Source organism: Anolis carolinensis, chromosome 2, assembly GCF_035594765.1.
Source record: "Anolis carolinensis isolate JA03-04 chromosome 2, rAnoCar3.1.pri, whole genome shotgun sequence".
Taxonomy (NCBI): Eukaryota; Metazoa; Chordata; class Lepidosauria; order Squamata; family Dactyloidae; genus Anolis; species Anolis carolinensis.
The window spans coordinates 266,690,279-266,713,095 of record NC_085842.1 but is presented as its reverse complement, the minus strand read 5'-3'; the positions used below and the strand labels follow the sequence as shown (position 1 = coordinate 266,713,095).

At 40.4% G+C, this 22,817-nt stretch overlaps 1 protein-coding gene across 1 annotated transcript in view; it reads right to left on the bottom strand.

The window, feature by feature from the left end:
• Window positions 1-22,817, bottom strand: part of fem1c (fem-1 homolog C) — a 40,727-nt gene that overhangs the window by 6,826 nt on the left and 11,084 nt on the right. The window contains exon 3 of the mRNA XM_003223027.4: window positions 1-22,817. This exon is cut by the window's left edge and continues 6,826 nt beyond it. Coding sequence (XP_003223075.1) covers window positions 21,508-22,817 — 1,310 coding nt within the window. The 3' untranslated portion in view covers window positions 1-21,507.

Genomic DNA, 22,817 nt, shown 5'->3' with positions numbered 1-22,817 from the left:
TCACTCCCCTCCCTGCGTTTGAACCTGAGATCTTTTGGTCTGCAAGTTCAGCAGCTCAGCGCTTTAACACACTGCGCCATTGGAGGCTCCGAGATAAATCTTAGGGTGAGCAAAACTAGAGAAAGAAGTTTGCTTTTCACATGTGAAGTGGCTTTAAGCCTGAGCATGCACCTCTAGTGTTTTTCAACTGGTGACAGGACTTTCTAGTTGACTCCAAAGTTTGTGTATGTTGCACTTGTTTAACATTGCTGGAATGAAAATAGTAGGAGCGAGCTCAGGGGCATTGTGAAGTGAAATGGGGAGAGGGTTGTACTTGGACCCTTTGCCCCATTTGGAATAAAACAGGGCATTAAGTGCCCTTTTCTTATCGTATATACCCTTCAGCCTGTGGTGTGGGGACTACTTTTTGAAAGCCAGCAATGAGAATTTCACAACTGAATGGCAGTGATTATTGCAGCTACTGGGAACATTTCATCCTTTAGTCATTTTGGAAAAAATATTCTGCATGGCTTGGGTTGGGGTTACCATATTACCAGGTTAACTCAATTCTACCCAAATTCAGGATCAATAACCCTCCAGGGTTTTTTCCATAATCACTTGACCCAGAAGCCTTCTGGCCTAACTGCAACCCTCTGTCTTACCTGCCTCTGTGACATCACAAAGTCCTACTACTTTTGATTTCAGACGGCCCATCTCATGACATTACAAGACTTCATTCCTTGTTTTCAGGTTAGTTTTGAAAACTCAGGAAATGGGATAGTGCTGACATGGCAGCTATGTTTGGGAAGGGAAGAAAAAATATGCATGTGGGGAATACTGGAGAAGCTGTTCAAGAAACAAGGTTACTAAAAGAATTAGAAAGGAAATAGTGGCCCAAAAACAGGAATCTATGGAAATAATTTGCTAGCAATTACCCTAAAGTGATAAAGAGAGCCAGAGTGGTAGAGTGGTGCAGTGGTTTCAGTGTGGTATAACAACTCTATAGTGTGAATCCCTACTTGACTATGGAAAACCACAGGGGTGATCCTGGGCAAGTCACCTTCCCTTTGCCTTACAGGAAGCAAAAACAAACCATCTCAGAACAAATCTTATCAGAAAACCCCCATGATAGGTTTGCTTTAGGTTTGCCACAAGTTGTAAACAACTTGAAAGCTCACAACAACAAACCCTAACAGCTCTAGATCATGTCTGATCTTGGAAAGGAAACAGGCTCAGCCCTAGTTAGTACTTGGATGGGAGACCTCAAATTAATACTAGATGTTGTAACTACGGTATGTTTCAGAGGAAGGAACTCACAAAACCACCTCAGAGCAATGCTTGCCCAAGGAATCCCTCTGAAATTCATGAGGTCACCCTAATTTGCCAGGTACATATACACACAAAAGACTTTGTTATTACTATGATCACCCACCCAAAGTTACTCCAGAAAGCAACTATGTCTCTTTCCTTGTTCCTACCCCTCAGCTCTTTACTATCTGCGCACAACATACCCAAAATGGTTCATATGGTTGGTCAAACCCACCCAGACTAGTTCAGAATGATTAAAACACACCAAGTACAGTAATGAGTGACAGGCAGAAAATCTATTTTGTTGCCCTAAAAACTAATGAATGATAGCCAAGCTGCTATAGCTGAAAATATTTAACTTCGTTATTATGAAAGATGAGTAGCTGTCATTAGATCTTGTTGCAAGCAACATATTTCTGCCAGATTCTAGGTTATATCTAACAAGGGCCAGCCTTATCTTCCACTGTCACTTTTCATTGTGACTTGACACTTCTAAGGGCTGAGGACGAATTAGTATTGTTTGGGGTAGTTTGGGCTGGATTTCATCTTGATTTCAAGCCAGTTACTTTAGCTACCGTTATATAATTTTCAGTGATTCTGGAAATAGTAGAAGCCCATCAAGAGACTCTGAAGGAATGGAAAGCATAATGAATAAATCATCTGAAGCTTTCATCCAGTTGAGATAGGTGATCTTTTTATTCTCCCAGGCATTTTAAGAATTCTTTTAGTGCTTTTACAAAGTGCTAAGTGCAACCCTCCAGGCATTACTGAACTGCAACTCCCATTAGCTCTAACCAGCATGGCCAGTGAGGAGGAATATTGGGAATTCCAGTTCAGGGGGGTTATGGTTTGCCAACCCCATTGTACACCGTTATCCTTTATGCTACCAGTTTTTAGTTTCTTGGTATATTCTGTATCATCCCTGTTTTATCCTATTTTGCTTCTTCAAACATGGTTTTAATACATTTCACTTGTATTTTAAAGCATTGCATATTTTAACAGATTTTAAACTTCCCAAAGAACCTTCTTTAATGGGTGGTTCCAAACTTCATTCATTAAAAGGTGTTAGGCAAGTTGCTAGAATATTCCGTACTCTTGAGCATATAAAGGCAAGATCCCTCTCAATGGATTGTCACCTTGTCATGGTGAGGCAGCTTGTGTGTTCCAGTGAACCTGTAGGCATAACCACCAAAGTAATGTACTCCCAGGAGGGGCCGCAAGGGAGGTTCCAGACCAAGAATAATCTGAAGACTTGAAGACCTCAACAACGAATCAGGCAGAGGATAGGATGAGGCATGTTACAATGTCTGTGAAGGCAGGAGAAGGCTGCAACAGATTGGGAATCCACCATCATCGTATTAATCATGCCACTGATTGGGACCCCACTCTGTGAAGACTGTGTGTTGATCGGCTGTGCACCGACCTCCACACATTCAAAAAAACTCTCATACAGGCATCTTCCAAGAAAAAAAAACGAACAAAAGTGCCATGGCGATCAGCGAGTGACGACGGGGGCAGGACTGTGAAATTTGAAAGCCCCTAGTCACAGACTGGCACATGGACAGTGGATATGGATTCATTCATTTTACCTCAAGGTCCGAGGCAGTTGTTTAGTCTGGCAGCTGTATCCATGACTGAGCAGCCATTTTAGGATCCACTCTGCTCAACCCACATGGGGAAGGGGCTAGAAAAGGTGCCCTAAACATAGTCTGCCTCTCTTATCCTTGACTGGACTGCCACGTCCAGAGGGGTCACCACCCTGTGGCCAAAAAAGAAAAATGAACTTTGGAACATGGAACATACGGACACTGTTGGACAACATTGACAGTGAACACCCAGAACGCAGGACTGCTATCATTGCAAGGGAGCCGGGACGCTTTAGCATCGACATAGCAGCACTTCAGCAAACCTAGCGGGCAGGAGAGAGACAGCTAAAATAAGAAAAAGGAGGCTACACCTTCTTCTGGAAGGGACTGCCTGAAGAAGAACAAAGAATACACGGAGCTGGCTTTGCTATCAGAAATGACTTGGCGAAGCACCTGTCCAAAGCACCCATTGGCATTAACAAATGACTGTCAACCCTCCGAATTAACCTTGCCAAAAACCAACAGGCAACCATCATAAGTGCCTTTGCACCAACACTAGATGCTGATGAAGACATCAAGGAAAATTTTACTGTCAGATGGACAGCATCCTATCAGAGATACCCAAGCAGGACAAAATCATCCCCCTGGGGGATTTTAATGCAAGAGTCAGACAGGACTCTGACCTGTGTCCAGGGACCATAGGAAAAGACGGGGTTGGAAACAGCAACTTGAATGAAATCCTGCTTCTCACCAAATGTGCATAACACAGCCTTATAATCACCAACATGTTCTTCCACCAGAAAAACAAGTTCAAGACATCATGGAAGCACTCCCAGTCAAAGCATTGGCTTCTCATAGACGATGTAATTACACATGTCAAAGACTGCCACAACATGCTTCTAACAAGAGCCATAACAGGCGCTGATGACTGGTGGACAGACCACAGGCTAATCCAATCCATGATGATTATCAAGATCACCTGAGCTGACACAACAACTCCACCAGCTCATTGAAAAAGTGTGGGTGACCGAGAAAATCCCAGCAGACTTCAAGGATGCCACCATCATCACCCTTTTCAAAAAAGGGGAAAGTACAAAGTGCGGATTCTAACCTCCACTAGGAAAATCTTTGCAAGAATCCTTACAAACTGCCTTCTACCTGTCTCTGAAGACACCCTCTCAGAATCCCAGAATGGCTTCTGCCCCTCCAGAGGAATAGGGGACATGATATTCACTGCATGACAGCTCCAAGAAAAATGCAGGGAACAAAATCAACCTCTGTACATGGCATTCATTGACCTTGCAAAGACATTCGAAACAGTGAATTGCAGTGGAACAAACTCCAAAAAAACCTCCAAAAAATCAAGTGCCCTGACAAATTTGTGAACATCCTGCGGCTCCTCCATGATGACATGATGGCAACAGTCTAGGGCAGCAATAGCTCCCAAAGTGACCCATTTAAGGTGGAATCAGGTGTCAAGCAGGGATGTGTTATTGCCCCAACCTTATTTTCCATCTTCATCACTATGATACTTCATTTTGTTGATGGGAAGCTTCCCACTGGAGTAGAAATCATTTATTGACAGATAGCAAGCTATTTAACCTCAGCAGACTGAAAGCCAAAGCCAAGGTCACAACATCTGTTATAGAACTTCAATATGCTGATGATAACATAGTCTGTGCGCATCCAGAAGACCTACAAGCCACTCTAAACACCTTTGCAGAAGCTTGGCCTCTCACTGAACATGGAGAAAACGAAAGTGCTCTTCCAGCAGTCACCAGCCAATCCCCCTGCAATGCCAGGAATACAGCTTAATGTTGCAACATTAGAAAATGGTGACCATTTCCGCTTCCTTGGCAACCACCTCTCCACAGAAGTCAAAAATGACACTGAAATTCAACGCTGCCTGAGCTTTGCGAGTGCAGCATTTCTCCGAATGAAGCAGAGAGTGTTTGAGGATCGGGACATCTGTAAGGATACCAAATTGCTTGTTTATAAAGCTATTGTCCTCCCAACCCTGTTATACACCTGTGAAATGTGGACTGTCTACAGACATTACACTCAGCTCCTGGGACTATTCCATCAGGGTTGCCTCCTAAAAATCCTACAAATCTCTTGGGAAGGCAGGTAGACAAATGTCAGCATGCTGGAAGAAGCAAAGAACACAAGCACTGAAGCCATCAACTCCGCTGGACTGGACACATTTTCTGAATGCCCAATCAGCATCTCCCAAAGCAGTTGCTATACTCCCAATTCAAGAATGGGAAACATAATGTTGGTGGACAGGAAAAGAGATTTAAATATGGGCTTAAACCAACTTAAAAACTGTGGCATAGACACTGAGAACTGGGAAGCCCTGGCCCTTGAGCGCTCTAACTGGAGATCAGCTGTGACCAGCAGTGCTGCAGAATTTGAAGAGGCACGAATGGAGGGTGAAAGGAAGAAATGTGCCAAGAGGAAGGCATGTCAAGCCAACCCTGAACAGGACTGCCTTCCACCTGGAAACCACTGTCCTCACTGCGAGAGAACACGCGGGTCAAGAATAGGTCTCCAGAATGACCTAGACAGGCATCACCAAGACAATACACTTGGAGGACCATCATCCTCGGGCTATGAGGGATCGCCTAAGTAAGTATAAATGCAAGATAAACCTGCCTTTTCTTTGAAATGTGGCTTGCAGTTGAAGGGTAATGATGCCCCTAAGGCTGAAATTATTTACAGTTTCCTGAAGCAGACTCACTGCTGAATTGACAAGCATTGGATTATGCAATATACTGTTTGTTTTTCCTCTCTGGCTGATATAACCACAAAAACATGATACAGGGTGTGGACACACCTTAGGCCAAATAGACTGCATCTTCCCATCAGTAGATCCAACAAAAGAGCTATCAAGAATACTCTATCATTTGACATGGAAACATGAAAGCAAAGCTTTTGATTCCTTGGCAAGTTGAATTCCTTGGCTGTTCTTCCAAATTATCCTTAATTTCCACTCTGAAATACAGCACAGCATGACCAAGGTATCTACTTCCTGGAGGGATGGGGGCGGGAATAGTAGCTTTAAGTAAAATCATTTCCCCTTGTTTTGTTGCTGAGTTTCTAAGCCATTTTCTCTTAAATGTATAAGGAATTCAGTCTCTTAGCAACACTCTTCCCACAGACAAGAAAGAAAGGAGGATATCAATTCTTTCTGCCTATTTCAGCAAGGCGGGAGCTAAGCTTTAGAAAAACATTTTCTTGCTCAGTGGAAAGAAATGTAAATGGAAGACAAATAAATGCAAGTCTTGTCCTTTAAAGATGTTTTTGGATAAAATCACCATTGTACATGATTGCAAGGTAGCAGCTCTCACTAGGGGTATTCCAGTCATTTCTAGCCACTTTACTGGGTTGTACAAGTGGTAGTTTGTTATCAGGTTTATACAGGGGGAAGCTAGAAGCATGTGTTAGATCTCTCTAGGAAACCAGCACTTCTGCAGAGGTCACTCACCACTTCATTTCAGAACAAGAATGGCAGGCTCGACAGCCCTAATGACAATCATTATTTTCCACACTTGATGACTTCTACAAAGGAATACAAAATAATCTGTCAGCTAGCTGAAAACATCCCAAAGAATGAGGAAATGGCTCAATAAAAATAGAGGATAAGAGTATAAAGATATACCTGCAGTTTGTGTAGGCTGGTGTATTTGTGTACACAGATATATCAAAATAACTTGAATGCCTGTAGAAACACAAGACATCTTTCGTAATGGGGAGGTGATGTTTTGGACTTCAACTCCCAGAAGTCTCAGCTGCTTTGACCAACGATCAGAGATTCTGGAAGCTGGAATTAAAAACACCTGAAGACCAGAGTGCTGTAGATGTTGTTCAACCGCAACTCCTTGCTGTCTGTATCACTGGTATGCTGGCTAGGCCTGCTGGGAGTTGCAGTCCAAAGACATCTGAAAGGTTACATAGTCAAAATCTAATGTTGGTCCTAGTCAGAATAGACTAGTTAAAATAAATAGGACTTGTTGGTTTAGCTGAAGATGGGAGTTGCACAGCAGTCCAGATGGGATTGAGTTGCATTTCTCACTCCTGATTTAAACCATGGTCCTTTACCTTGCCTGGGGAAAATGAAAGGAAAAAGGAAGAGAGGCCAACCAAGGGCAAGATGGATGGATAGTATCCTTGAAGTGACTGGCTTAACCTTGAAAGAGCTGGGGTTGGCAACGGCCAACAGGGAGCTCTGGCGTGGGCTGGTCCATAAGGTCACGAAGAGTCGGAAGCAACTGAAAGAATAAACAAAACCTCTACCTTAAACCAGACTTGAATCCCACAGTTCATCAGTAGAGGGCATTTTCAAATAGAGGTATGTCCTCTTATGGGCATATAAAGATTTGTACAGCATGAAGCTCAGTGGAAAAGTAATTAGTATACACGAGATGTAATCTCTACAAAGCAGATGAACTATTGCCACAGCAGTAATACTTTATATAATTTATATATAACAAAAATTAAGTTAGATACACCACAGGAAAATCTATATACTGGAAATGGTATCTGTGACAATGGAGTTTGACAGCAACTCATTTTGGAAATACAAGTTGAAACTTTGTCCTTCTATTCCCATACCACTGACCTTGCAGCCTTATTTAGGTCTCTGGGAAATTGAAATTCAAGGAGACATTGTGACTCTTTCATAGAATCATAGAATCATAGAATAGTAGAGTTGGAAGAAACCACATGGGCCATCTAGTCCAACCCCCTGCTAAGAAGCAGGAAATCGCATTCAAAGCACCCCCGACAGATGGCCATCCAGCCTCTGCTTAAAAGCCTCCAAGGAAGGAGCCTCCACCACGGCCCCGGGGAGAGAGTTCCACTGTCGAACAGCTCTCACAGTGAGGAAGTTCTTCCTGATGTTCAGGTGGAATCTCCTTTCCTGTAGTTTGAAGCCATTGTTCCGTGTCCTAGTCTGCAGGGCAGCAGAAAACAAGCTTGCTCCCTCTTCCCTATGACTTCCCTTCACATATTTGTACATGGCTATCATGTCTCCTCTCAGCCTTCTCTTCTGCAGGCTAAACATGCCCAGCTCTTTAAGCCGCTCCTCATAGGGCTTGTTCTCCAGACCCTTAATCATTTTAGTCGCCCTCCTCTGGACGCTTTCCAGCTTGTCAACATCTCCCTTCAACTGTGGTGCCCAAAATTGGACACAGTATTCCAGGTGTGGTCTGTTGGGAAAAGAGTGTTGGGAAAAGAGTGGATTGAAATCACACAACACTTGCTTCGCTAATCTTCAAGAAACTGATTACTTTAAACAGTGAAGTCCTCTCCACCTCAGCTCACAACACTAAATTATTGACTGAGCTGCATGACTGTACCAATTTTCTATTAATAGGGCTTGAACCCTTGTGGAGTTCTCTACAGCTTCTAGTTTAAATGATTTTCTGACTCAGACACGACAGAATTTTCTGACAAATTGTTTTTGCCTTTTTACTTGGCAGCAAGCTAACTTGCACAGCTATAGTTTTCTGTTTCTCTGAAGAATAGATTTTATTGCTAAGAAACCCAAGGACAGAAGCTGTAATCACTGGACACAGAAGGAGGTTCTGAATATGTAAACCTAACTGTGCCTAATCCATTTTGAGTCAACCGCACAAAAATTAATTGGTGTCAACACATTCTGGATTCCACCCTCTTGCTCGCCCCATCAAAACATAATTTAAATTTTTATCCAGGTTTGCAAATACTAACAAAAAGAACCCAAATACAAATCATTCCCAGACTGACAATGTTCATGGTCTCTCACCCCTGCAGTGATTCTGAGTCCCAGAAAGCCCATGATTATCTGTCCATGATAACAGAACTATACATTTATTTCACTTTTAAGTCACATTCATCCAAACCACGACAGAAAAAAAGGTCCAAAGTGTGCTTAAGCAATATGAGTAGGGCCAGATACCACTTGGGACAGTCCCATAGCAGACATGACGTCATGAGACATCCCTGACAGGGCAGTCTCAAGGCGGGGGAACTCCAACTCCAATCCAAACTCAAACCCCAGACAGATAGACTCACTCACTCACTCTCTCTCATACACACACACACACACACACACACACACACACACACACAAAACTATCTCAGTAAAGGAGACTCCCCTTCTCCCGAGTGTCCCCTGCTGTTGAACGGGAAATAATGCTGGTGAACAAATGAGAGAGATCCCTGCTTCACCCAGCCAGGTCTCTGTGATACATGCCAGATTGGCGTGCTTATCCAAGATCAAGTCTTCTCATTCACTGACCTGGCATTCACCAGCACGAGTTTTAACCCACGGTTCTGTTTGAATCAAGGACAGCTAACACCCTACTCTGATTAAAGTGTAATTATTTTTCCTTCCTATGTCTCCCTCCGCCCTGTACAACTATAATGACTGCTGCTTCAGATCGAGTACCTCCCCATCTTTTTTTGAGAATCCATCCTTGCTTATGATAGACTAGCTGTATACCTACTGATGATGATGTTATAATGGTTAAGTGCAAATTAACAGAATGCAGCCATCTTCCTTCTTTCGAGCAGGATAACAAGTCCTTGTCTTTGTGTTCCCCCTGAAGTGATTTCTCAAAAGGGAAGACCCTCCTTTTTTGTCATCCCTTTGGCAGTGGATCCATCCCCAATGAACTCCTACTTTTTCTGGCAAGCTCCCACTACTCTACAGGAATTCCAAAGATGCCAAAAGCCTGGCAAAGCTTTCCTTTGACCAATTGAGCATATCCATTCCTGCACTTGGGTTTTACCTGATGGATCAGGGATCAGTGGAGGGTCTGCTTCATTCTAATCTGTTTTTCCAAGCTCTGGAGGACTACAAACAATTTGAAGAAATCCTTGAGTGAGTCAGACATTTTCAGCCCCTGAAAACCCAATGCTAGGGTTACTATAAGATTGCCATGACTCGGAACTGACTTGAAGGCACATAACAAGAACAAACAAACCATCTATTAAAAGAAGCAATGTGTGTTGCTGCCACACATTGAAAGACATGAAAATTTCCTTTCTTCCAAAACAAAGGTGATTCTGAGTTGAGTTTGTATGAAGAAAGGAACAGTACATAGAGATGGTGGCCCTGAACAGAAGACTTGTGGCCGGGAAAATACCTTATATAGAAATTTGCCTTATACCAAGTCTGCAGGCATGTTACACAACTTCCCAAGGAGGAACCTCAACAACATGAGGGTTCTTTCCATGTTCATCTGCTGAACCTCAACCTTTTTCCAGCAGAGCATATAGTCTACCACTTAGCAATGGACTGTCTCCTTTAATTAGCACATTTGTTTTTGTGTGCTTTCAAGTCATTCCCAATTTATGGTGACTCTAAGGCTAACTTATCACCAGCGTTTCTTGTAAGCATTTGTTCAATGGGATTTGCCATTGCCTTCCTCTGAGGCTGAGAGAATGTGACCTGCCCAAAGTCACCTAGAGGGTTTCCATGCCCAAGGGGGACTTGAACCCTGATCCTAGTCCAACAACCAAACCACTACGCCATGCTGGCTCTGCTGCATACACAGAGAACAATTTAAGAGTTACTTAAATTGCATTCAAAGAGAAGAATCATAGAATTGGAAGAAACTAATCCAAACCCTACTATGCAGGAAAAGCATAATCAAAGTACCCCTGACAGATGACTATCTAGCCTCTGTTTAAAAGCCTCCAAGGAAGGCTTTTAAACACCACACTTTGATGCAGAGAGTTCCACTGTTGAACAGCTCTTACAGTCAGGAAGTTGTTCCTAATGCTTAGGTGGAATCGCCTTTCCTGCAATTTGAATCCATTAGTCTGAGTCCTAGTTTCCAGGGCAGCAGAAAACAATCCTGCTTCGTCTTCCTTTTGGCAACCTTTCACATGACTATCATGTCTCCTCTCAACCTTCTCTTCTGCAGGCTAAACATGCCTAGCTCTTTAAGACCCTCCTCATAAGGTATGAAGTATCCTACATTTCTCCTTGTTGAAAGTCATTTTGTTAGTTTTAGCTCAGCTCTCAAAATCTGATCCTGTCTTCTGGAGTATTAGCTATCTCTCCTAATTTGGTGTCATCTGCAAACTTTATACTTATGCCCTCTAGAACTTCATCTAAATCATTAATAAAGATGTTGAACAGCACTGGGCCTAGGACAGAACCCTGTGGCACCCCACTAGCCAGTCACTTCTTTCTAGGATTAAGAGGAACCATTAGTGAGCTCCACTTACAAATTCACCTAACAGTAGTATTGTCTAGCCCACATTTGACAGGTCTGTTTGCAAGATGATCACAGGGGACTTTGTCAAAGGCCTTACTGAAATCAATATATGTCACATCCACAGCATTCCCTGCATCTACCAACTCTATTTAAAAAAGAGATAAGATTAGTCTGGCATGACCTGTTTTTGATAAATCTATGCTGATTTTAATTAATCACAGCATTTCTTTTCTACGTGATTACAGATTGCCTCGTTAATGATCTGCTCCAGAATATTTCCTGGTATTGCTGTCAGGCTGACTGGGTCCTCTTTTTTCCCTTCTTGAAGATAGGGACAACATTTGCCCTCCTCTGGTCTGCTGGGAGTTCTCCTGTTCTCTAAGAATTCTCAAATATTGTTGCCAGTGCTTCTGAAATTACTTCTGCTTGTTCTTTCTATACTCTTGGATGTAGTTCATCTGGCACTAGATACTTGAATTTATTTAGAGTATTCCTTGACTACTTCTTTACCTATTTTGGGTAGCATCTCTCCTATTGCCTTGTCCACTCCATATTGCTCAGGTTGAACATTGATTTTCTTTTGTGAGAAGACTGAGGCAAAAGTGCTAAGTAATTCTTTTTCTCAATCCCATCAGCATTTCACCACCTTCTCCATGCTGAGGCCTTACTGTTTCCTTGATCTTCCTTTTTCCACTGACAAAACCAAAGAACCCCTTTTATTGTTTTTAATCTCTTTGGCAAGCCTGAGCTCATTTTGCACCTTGGCCTTACAAACCTTTTCCCTACATGCATTGGTTATCCATTTGAATTCTTCTTTGGTTATTTCTCCCTTTTCCATTTCTTGTGCATGTCTCTTTTAAATCTTAGCTCAGCTGAAAGTTCTTTGGACATTCATCCTGGTGTCTTTACACTTCTCTAATGTTTTTTCTCCTTGCTGGCACTATTTGTAATTGTGCCTTCAGTACCTCACTTTTAATAAACTCCCATCCATTATTAACTCCCTTCTCTTTTAGTATTCTGGCCAATGGGATCACCCTTAGGATTTCCCTAAATTTCCTGAAATCAGCTCTCCTAAAGTCGAGAATGCATGTCTGACTTTTCTTAGTTTTCCCCTTCCTCTGTATCACAAACTCCAGGGGAACATGGTCACTTCCACCTAAGAAGCAACAGTATCAAAGGTTGCATTGACAATGTAGAATTAATACAATTTAATTCCACTTAAACTGCCATGGCTCCATGCAATGGAATTATGGAAGTTTTAGTTTCATGAGGCACCAGTACCTTTTGGCAGAGAAAGAGACAAATCTAGTAAAACTACATCTCCCATGATTCCATCGCATAGAGCCATGTCAATTAAAAGTGATGTCAAACTGCAGTTAATATTCACTCACAGCCTCATAAACAACAAGAAAAGGGTTTTTGTTTTTTTTACTGATTGGGTAGCTGTTGATTTACGATTCTGACACACAACATTTTCTAAGCTCTCCTTCATTGTTAGTATATAGATGCAAACTGTTCCAATACAGAAACACAACTACACAACTATGCCTGTGATTGTGTGTCCCGGTATGAAAGTTATAAGGCCAGTAACTAGGCAACCGGTAATCAAAACAGATGTGGTCACTGATTATTCAGGGTGTATTCTTTGCTCACAGGAACTGGGTTTTGCAAGCACCTGTCATGTGAATGTCTGACATGAGTCCTGAAGTGATAGGCCCCCGGTTACCCTTTATCTAGTTATGGCTGTACGTTTAGGAGGAAGTCATACAACACAGCCACAATTGTCTGCATCTCAAACTACATTAAAGTTAACTGGAATCACATTTCAATTAACGTCCAGATGGCCTTGTCTTCTCAAATAAGCTGGTCTGAGGCAGCTGAGAAATGTCAGAGAAAAGACAAAATCTTTCTCCAGATGTGAATACAGCAGAGCATTTATTTCAGCCAATGATATATTCCTTATAGATTTTGCTAATTACCATATGTTTGCATAAAATGTTCAAGCCTCTATTCATACTTTAAAAACACACACACATGTACAAAAAGTAGAATTTTGAAACAAAATAGAGAAGGATCAAGGGCAGCCCCACGAAAAAACTAGATTGGGTGAAAAAAGAATTGGCTGAGATGACTATTAAGAAAACAGTGCTTTTGCTATTCATAAACTTCATAGCTAATTGCCAATAAAAGTATCTTGTGACCAAAAGGCTGAGAATGGGCAAACTGGAGAGCAAGCACTTACATCCAATCTCGTAGCCATCTCTAGAAAGGGCAAAGATAACTGCATACAGAACTTTCCAAGGTCCTAAGAGATGGACATAGTGCAGTTCCTGTATCCCACTTTTGTGGCTTCTGAAGCCTATTTCCTCAATCCCCCAATCCCCCCTTGTTTCAGTGTGATTTTCAACCAAATTTTCCCCTCAAGAGCTCACAGAAATTTATCAAAACATCCCTAATCTCAAATAGAAAAAAGCCCATCAGAACGCCCAGCATCCTTAAAAATCTCTGGGTTTGCCTGGAGCACAGATGATTGGGGGAAATTGACCCCATCGCTTCCATCCCATTGTCCATCCCACACTGAGATTTTGGTACATAGTGCAATTTGACACTTTAACCTCTAATGCTCAGTGCTATGAAATCATGGCAGTTGCAGTTTGGTGAAGCACTAATACTATTCGGAGAAAAGGCCAAAAGATTTCTAAAATTACAATTCCCATGATTCCATAGCATTGACCCATAGTAAAGTGGTGTCAAACTGCATTAATACTACAGGAGTGAGAAAACTGGTCCACCAGATATTTTGGTCTAGAATTGTCAGAATCCCCTCGCATTGGTCATGCTGAGAACAGCTTCTCAGACTTGTAAGCCAGGGGACCTTGACCCATGGCTTAGCTAAAGCAACAATTGCATTTTGCAGTGAGCCTAAGAACAGAGATGGACATTTTAAAAATACTGAAGGGAAATTAGGCTGAGCAAATGGAGAGACTCCTGCTTAGGAAGGAGGCTGAAATAGCTTGAAGGCAGCAAGCGTGAGCTAGCCAAGGAATTCATGCAGGAAACTGTCAAAGTGAGAGATCCTTGTATAGATTTGGGAGCAAAGCCCAGTTTGATATATGATATTTCAGCTTCTCACTCTGTTATGTGCCAAAGGCAGAAGGGTTCTGGACCTCATGACAGAGGTACTTTTGCTCAGAGGACTCTGAGGAAGGCAGCTGTCCAGAGAGAGTGGAATGATACCAAGCTGTATTACTGGCATCAGTACAAGGGCTCCCCATAGATTATTCAAGCTCCTTTCCTTTCCTTGTCACTAGCAGATAGCCCAGGCTTGGGACAAACTGAGGTCGAAAAGATTTCCAAATCCAGTTCACAAGAGCAGATGGGGAAATGCAGACAGCATTGCAGGTTCTACATGTTACACAACAAGTAGCATTAAATTAAGCTTTCCTTGACATCTAGAATTCCAAGGGAGCCCTGAAATATGATGCTAGCATGGAATCTGCCCAAGATGTGATAGGACAGATACATTTACTGGCCCATTTGATTTGAGTTTCAAGAAGACCCATAGCTACCAATGTGATTCGAGCTGTTCTTCAGCTCATCTTCCCACTTTCATTGCTTCACACTTGGACAGTGCACATGAGCAGGAGCCAAGTATGCATATCCTTTGTCCTTCCCTGATATACTGAATTTTTTGTCTTTTGGGAGACTTGACTCCACATCTTTCAAGTCTCCTATGATCACTCCACTTTTAACTGTTCTGTTCGTCCAAAGTAAGGCCAGGAGCAGCTGCGGAGTGCTCTGAACTATAACCACTTTCCTATATCACTTTCAGCCTGATATCAGAGCCAGGTGAGACACCCCTTGATCTGGTCTCAGACTGTCTGAAGTTTGTGGTATTCTTCCATGCTATCTAGCCAGGCAAGGACACTCACATTGCTGTTACAGGACTGAGAAAACAGTGTGCATCACACACCACTAATTCATGATGGTGGTGCATACCACTTACAGATCATATTGTTGCTAACTCTAGTTTATAATGTAGAATTTGACATAGGAAGAACACACAAGTCAACTGTGAATAAGGAGTAAACTAGAAAAATATGTTATCATTTCAATTACATGTACTTAGGTTTACCAACAGTGGAAGTTGAGTATTAGACAGTCATGCCTTCTCACAAAGCTGGATTTTGATGAGGGAGTGCCCAATAGGTTCTAGACCTGGGAACCATTTTAAAGGTTAGCTCAGAAAATGATTTCAGGCACATCTGAATAAGCAAATCACAGTTCCAAGTCAATGCCTTGAGACTACACTTCTTGGGGGTTCTACAAACTGTAATTATTACACAACATTTTGAAGAAAATAAAAAACAAGTCCAATAAATCAATAATACCAACCTTTTAAGGAAACAGAGTAGACTTTCTTTCCACTTTCAGCACGATCACACATTGTAACAATTATAGCCGCACACTTCATGTATTGCAATAAACAATCTAATCCAGGATGCACCGATACATCAAGGTCAAATGTCATGAAATTAGAGAAGACAAATGTTGAAATGAACTGAAGATTTGAGGAGCTGCCAAAAGCATTTTATAGCGACTGTAGACAACTTGGAAAATCAAGGTAAATATGAGTAACCTGATTAAAAGATGTAAAGGTGGGGAGTTGTAGTTTGGTGACTCGTCCATTAAATCTTCATATTAATTTGGACTATGAAACAGACATTTGGCTGCTTCTGCACTGGACATAACTAAGGAATAATAGGTGTATGGAACTCAACTGCTAGATAGTTAATTTAATACATTCCAAATATCTATGGGGTAGTAACTATCATAGAGATTAACTTAGGAGAAATAGTCAAAGGCAAATTTCCTCACAACCTCTGAGGATGCCTGCCATAGATGTGGGTGAAACATCAGGAGAGAATACTTCTGGAACATGGCCATACAGCCCGGAAAACATACAACAACCCAGCCAAAGGCAGTATTTGTACATCTACAGCAGCTTCAGTGGCAGCCCACACGATAAAAAAGGTCTAGCATTTTTTCCCACTAGTTCTACAGATTTTTTTAAAAAATTATCTTTGGGCTATCTTTTCCCAAAGAAAGTGACCATGTAAAATTACCTTGGGGATTTCGAATTATCTGAGAAGAGGAAAGCATAGTATACTGGGTTAAGCTTGAAAAGGACTATTAGCAGTAAAATTTTGTGTGAACAAGAAAAAATCTGTTAAGCTACTTTGGATTAATAGAGGTTACTGGGCATTGTTCTCTATATATTTATCCAGTTTATTAAGTTCAGATAAATTTTAACATATTTTCTACAAGAAGATATGATGCTATTCATTTCACTTTTATCTGAATCTTTCAGAAAATACCTCAGTGAGTATCAATGTGGGTCTTACTAAATCTCAAGGCTGATGGGGAAACCACACAAAAAAGTACAGGAGGAGTCAGTACTTTCTCACCTTTAGGAAGAGGAGAAATATCCTGAAAAGAAAGAAATGGCATGTCATCTAGATGGTGCTCCAATGTGTTTGAGGCAGCACGCTAAATGGGCAACTAATCCACAACATTTTCACTGTGGAGATGAAGAGCTGTTTTGTGAAGCCAGAGACATCAGTGTTTGTCTCACACATCACTGTGCTTTAACATATGTGTTGTACTGTGTGATACTTCGTTCCACAAATATCACCAATCTTGTTGCAGGTGTCAACACCCACCCAACTTCTAGTGCCACCACCTATAGTATATTACAGATATCTGAAATCACACTATACACAAGGTAACAAGTTCCGTTCAACACCTTGAGGATTATGTTTATAGCTAGAGAGACAGCTTACAAGCAAGAATGAAGATGAAATGTTCAATAGTTTACACATTTGTCTCACAAACTGAAAGCAGAAGCAAAATTATAACATTAATTCACTTTGCAACATGTCTTTTCTTTGTGCAATATCTGAATGCTTTAGTGCACATATGTAGAGCCCTGAGTGTTTTAATTATATATACATATAAACTCATCTGAGTTTTAACAAGTTAACCTCACAAACATATCCATAGCCTTGTTTGATGTTAATAATCAAACTGATAAACAGAAATAATAATAGCCTTCATTTTGTTCTTTACATTTTTGGTATTAGATCACTACTGGTAGAAAGGAAAAAAACAATTAAATACTTATTAGCAGGCATCTTTGCAAAGCCATGTCCCACAAATACGGAAACATCCCATCCACTGCCCTTAATTTAGAAGTCTGCAATTTCAGTGCTCATGTGCTCTGCTTCTTTCAAGAATCACATTAAATCAGAGCCCTATAACAAACCCTATATTGAAACATCACACAAACACACATATATTATTTATAATTCTACCAGAGCGAACTTTTAGGGTCCCCAGAAAATCAGATAAGCTGCACCTGTTTTTGAAGAGCATCTTCATTCCATTGATCTTTTCAGAACAGGGATGATACACTAGCAGTTACTAGTTAGATGTAGAAAATACCAGGGATCTCTAAAACTATGAAATGGCTAGTCAGGCTGGACCATGACTAATATACAGACATCTGAGGCATGTTTCTAGCAAATTGATATTTGTTTCCATTTATTTGTACCATTTTACAGCACTGCTATTGCACTATAAATTCTATAGTTCCAGCTTCACTTTTTATGAGGTCAACCAATATTTACTGTTGTCGGGAATGTTGGCATTCTGCACAAAACCTTTCAATTTCTGCAACAACACATTCTTGAGTCTAGAGGATTGCAAGAATGATTCTGCATGCTTCAAAGGACTTGCAATTTGACATTGTGCGACAGAAAAATTTCAGAATATCAAGTTCTGTGCACCATGTATTGAGAGAATTGGGCACAAGAGGAATGAAGTGTAGGAAAAACAAATTAGTTTGTAAAAGGGCTCCTAGAGGGTTGTTAACTGTACTCTGAAGCCACTTACAGTCTCTTAATATATCTTTGTTCGCTGTTATGACACAGAATTTTGCTTTTAAATCATTGGTTAGGGTTCTAATTTCAGTATTTGGATTCAGCCTTAAATGTACATAGAAGCCACTAGAGCAAAAAAAAAAAAACCTTGTTAAAAGATGGTTGGCAATGTGGTGTATTTTAAAGTGTTCACCACCCTGAATCCATTCGGGGAGATGGGACAGAATATAAAACAAATTGTTGTATTATTATTATTATTATTATTATTATTATTATTATTATTATTATAGTTCTACTCTCAGGCTTTTTGCTTCCAGACAATATCAACCAGACATACACTGTGTTTGGTTATACCAAATAAGGCCACATGTTTGCAGGTCACTATTTAGAGCACAGACATTTTTCTACTGCTGCCAAAAATAGTAAACATTCCTATAATAATGGAGAACAGATAAAATGATGAATCGAAGTAATTTACTCAAAAGTCAAAGTGGAGAATAACAATACACATTTCTGTTTTTCACTTTAAACAGGTACCATACGTTTAAGAGATATGCCAGATTCCCAAGTAAGGAACAATAGCAGCAACTGAATGCTCAGAGTGTTTATAAGGAAACTAAGAAGCGAGCAGCAGAAGTGATCACTCAAAATACCTTGAGGGTTTTAGTGTGATAACAAGGAGTACAAGAAAGCCAAATTTTTCCTTCTAAGTTTGGAAATCTCCAAGTCTGAAATGTAATGCATCCATTTTAAAAATAAATTTTAGAAGTCTAGGTAATATTGGTAAGAATGAAGAAGCTATGTAAGTGAGGAGTAATTAATTGTGCTTATGTTTTTCATAGAATACTAAGAGTTAAATCAGGAGGACTTGCACTTGCGTTGAATTAAAAAGTTCCACTTATTCAGTGGGTCTACTCTAGTTAGAATAACTGGATCAATCCTTATAATTTTTTACTTATCAGCAGAAATTATATTTGTTAAACACATGAAATCAAACGAATCCATGGGGTGCTCCATTTTCCAGAAGCCTTCCAATGTCACAGAGTAAAATAAAACATCAGAGATGACACCATGTTCTAGAGTCTCCCTTTTCTCATATGCTCTATTTTTGGTTAAAGTAGGTTGAATTTGCCCTTTCTGTTATCAGAAGTATCTACTTGCAAAACAGGTAAGCATGGGAGAGGGATATGAAAAATAACAGCATGTTCTTCAGTGTATTTATGCTTTTAGTCTTCAAATAGTATGAGCTTTAACTACTGTGAAAATGACCATCTAAAATGAATCTTGGGCATATATTCATGCAATTGTGTTTGAGAAAAAATGAACCAGATATTTTTATGGATATGAAATAATTTATATTTTCACTTGTGAAAATTATACAATGTACAAAAAAGTTTGCTTTTTTTCCTTCTCATTGTAATATTTTTGTGTTTAACGGACAACAGATATTGACCTTGTTAAGATGTAAGCCTTAAGCATGATTTAGCCTTAAGAAAATGAGCAACTGTCTGTTGAATGGATTCATGTTCTATTCCATCTTCTCTTACCATCTAAGGGAGTAAAATTGAAAGCTCACATCTTCTTACTTAAAAGGGAGAACAGGAAGGAAAAAAGCAGGAGCCCAAGACTCTCAACAGATTCTCATAATTTGTAACACTAATCTATGGGATAAATTATGACTGAGCTGTGTCAATCAGATGATACCAACAAGGCCGTGATGTGATTACTAATGTATATAAACTATGAGGATGTGGACATACTCAAATTAACATATCTTTCAAAAAATATAACCTTGAACTAGTCACACCAGACTTGAGGCATCAATTTCATTGTAAATTTGTCCTACATTGTCAATATTCATAGTAATCTATGCATTGCATTTCCAAACTGAAAAGGCATTAGATATTATAAACCAAATAAGATACCAAGTCAGGGGCAATTCAGAACATCCAGAAAGCTAGACTGGAACATATACTGTATTCCACTCCAAGAAGAAAATGAAGGATTTTTTTTTCTTGAGAACCATTTTATTTTAAGACATTTGCAGGTCTAATATGCCATAGTAAATTCCATTATGAGTCAACAATAAAGTGCTGAATTAGTTACCTGAATCTTAATCGCAATTGTAGTCTTCACTTATGGTTTCCTTATCAAGTCTAAAAAGCCCTTTCTGCTGCAATAGCTAAGCTGTTGCGCAAATATTATAAAAATAGATAGCTTTCAGTAGAGGCTATATATTTCACATGGCCTCTTGATGTTTCCATAATATGGCTGAAAGGTCTTAGGAGAATAGAATGCATGCAAATTATGTGTAAGAGTTATTTTAAAATGAAGGAGAGGGGACACTACTAAACTTCTGAAACCCCCACAGAGGGGTTCTGATTACAACCATATAATTAATTATACTAGCTGATAGCTAGATCTGGACTGACAAGCATCATGCCAACATGCTTTAGTTTCTTTCGTAGCTAAGAATCTTGAGTTGTAATTTCAAGACTATGTTTGATCTAGTTCTTCTCATTGAGTCATATGATTAAGTTTCAGGTTAAATTTGAGGAAAAAAACACCTCTATGTCTAGTCACACAATCAGCTCAAGCAAGACATGAGTGCAGAGGGGAATAAGGTTGCTCATTGCCTTTCTCCACTTGCAGCAAGAAATATTAAAATAACTTTTAGACTTAATTTAAAGTGGGTTTGCCAACAAGAACACATTTTACTCCCAAATTCAGCACACATCTCTAAAAAAATCAATAGAATGCAACCGCAGAAACAGCTCGGGGTAAAAAGTCAAATGAGGCTGGACAGCTGACTGAAGTCTTCAAAAACTGTCATGCTGTAAAAGGTGTATTTGAGAGAGAGGCCCCCCCTCTCTCTCTCGAGAAAGAGAGAGAGAACTAAAAAAAAACTGCAAGAGAACAGTATCAAAGCTAAAATGACCAACTGATGCATAGGAATATGCCAACACACAAACAGTCATGTTCAAGCCAGTGCATAGAGAAGATAAAAGCACTTATGGTAATTGCAAATGTTAACAAGTCCATACAACTTGTATAGTTCAGCAATGAACCAATTAGAAAAAAAGTAGAAACGCTCAAGCAAGAACAAAAAGATGACTTCTCAACTATATAAAATTCACACACCAGTAAGAATAAGACAATACCACGAAAATTATTCAATTCAGTCCCAAACAACCAACAGGCAAACTAAACCAGAGTAGACGAGCCTTTGGCAGACAATTTTAGTGAGTCCAAATATAACCTTACATTTCTAAGTAATCCACAAAATATATTATATGGTGTTTGTTTTAAATACTAGGCGACCGGTTCTGCAGATCTGATTCTTAATGATGCTTTAGCTAATGAGCAGGATGGACCAAGCGGAATGAATGATGGTGTATCGCTGGCATATCACAACAGTGCTTGAGAAAGCAACAGTGAAAGTTCCTAACACATGCTCCCACAGTGAAGAAGAGCCTACTATCATCTATGCAGTAAAACAAAGTTCTCAAGTTTTTCTGGGATGTGCCCTTGGTAATGTATGCAATGATTAACAATGACACGGGCAGCAAGACACTGCAGTGTAGTATGGTTGATGGGCTGAATCAGATTCTTTGCCATTTCCTTCTCATCCAGCAAATCGATAGCAGTTTGTTTATGCAAGTTTGTGGCATCAAAATGCGAACCTGATTTGATAAGAAGATTCATGATATCAGGATGGTTGTTCAGTGCAGATATGTGTAAAGGGCTGTTGTCATCTGAGTCTCTAGCATTGACATCAGCACCACATTCCACTAACGTAGCAGTAACTTGCAAGGAAGGAAATTTGCAAACTGGATAACGCCCAACACATGTGGTGTTCTTGTCGACAGCAAGGTGGAGTGGGCTAAAGTTATTTTTTCCCTTAGGATGTAGCTTAAGAAACCGATATATAGTCTGCTTCTTAAAATGATCTTGTTCAGGACTACAAGGAACTTTTTCCAGCAAGCAAATTAAATGCAAGATGATGGAAAGGGCTTTGTGGAGCTGTATTTGGTCAGGTGGACATTGAGTATGTTTGATGGCACGTTCTATTTCAAGAACACTTTTGCACAGTATACCCATAAGGTCATCAAAGGTAACAGTTGTACCCAATAAGCCTTTTGCCCTGTCTTGCAGCATGAAGGAGAAGAGTTCAGCAAATGACAAGAGGCTGCTTGCAGTCATAGGGCTCAGGGGGTCCAAATTGTTCTGCTGCATGTCCAGAGCATACTTCCACAGATTGATGCACCGTTTGAAGTTGCCAGAGTCTGCATAGACAGCTCCTCGGTACCGAATATAGTAAGATGTATCTGGATGAGAAGGGCCAAGAATACGTTCTCTAATTAACAATGCCTGCATTCTCATCTCATCAGGGTCTGCAATTAGGTTTTCCAACTCTTCAGTACTGTTCACTTCCTTGGCATAATCGTAAGCCATTATTAAAGCTTGAGGCACAGGCTTGCTGAGGATGTTAGTCCTATCACTGTACCTCATATCCATGGCTCTTTTCCAGTATTTCAGAGCACCAAGCAAATCTCTCTTTTTGTCCACAAATGTGGCTCCTAGAAGTTCCAGTGCATTGATGCGTTCTGCTTTGCTTGTCTCCACATGTTGGGTCAAGAAGTCAACAATGTTCGTGTGCCCTGTAACACTTGCAGAAAGAAGAGGAGTCATTCCATAACCATCTTTTTCCATCTTTGCACAGTATTTGAGAAGCATCTTCATAATGTCCAGACTACCAGATTCTGCACAGTCATGCAATGCCGTGTTTC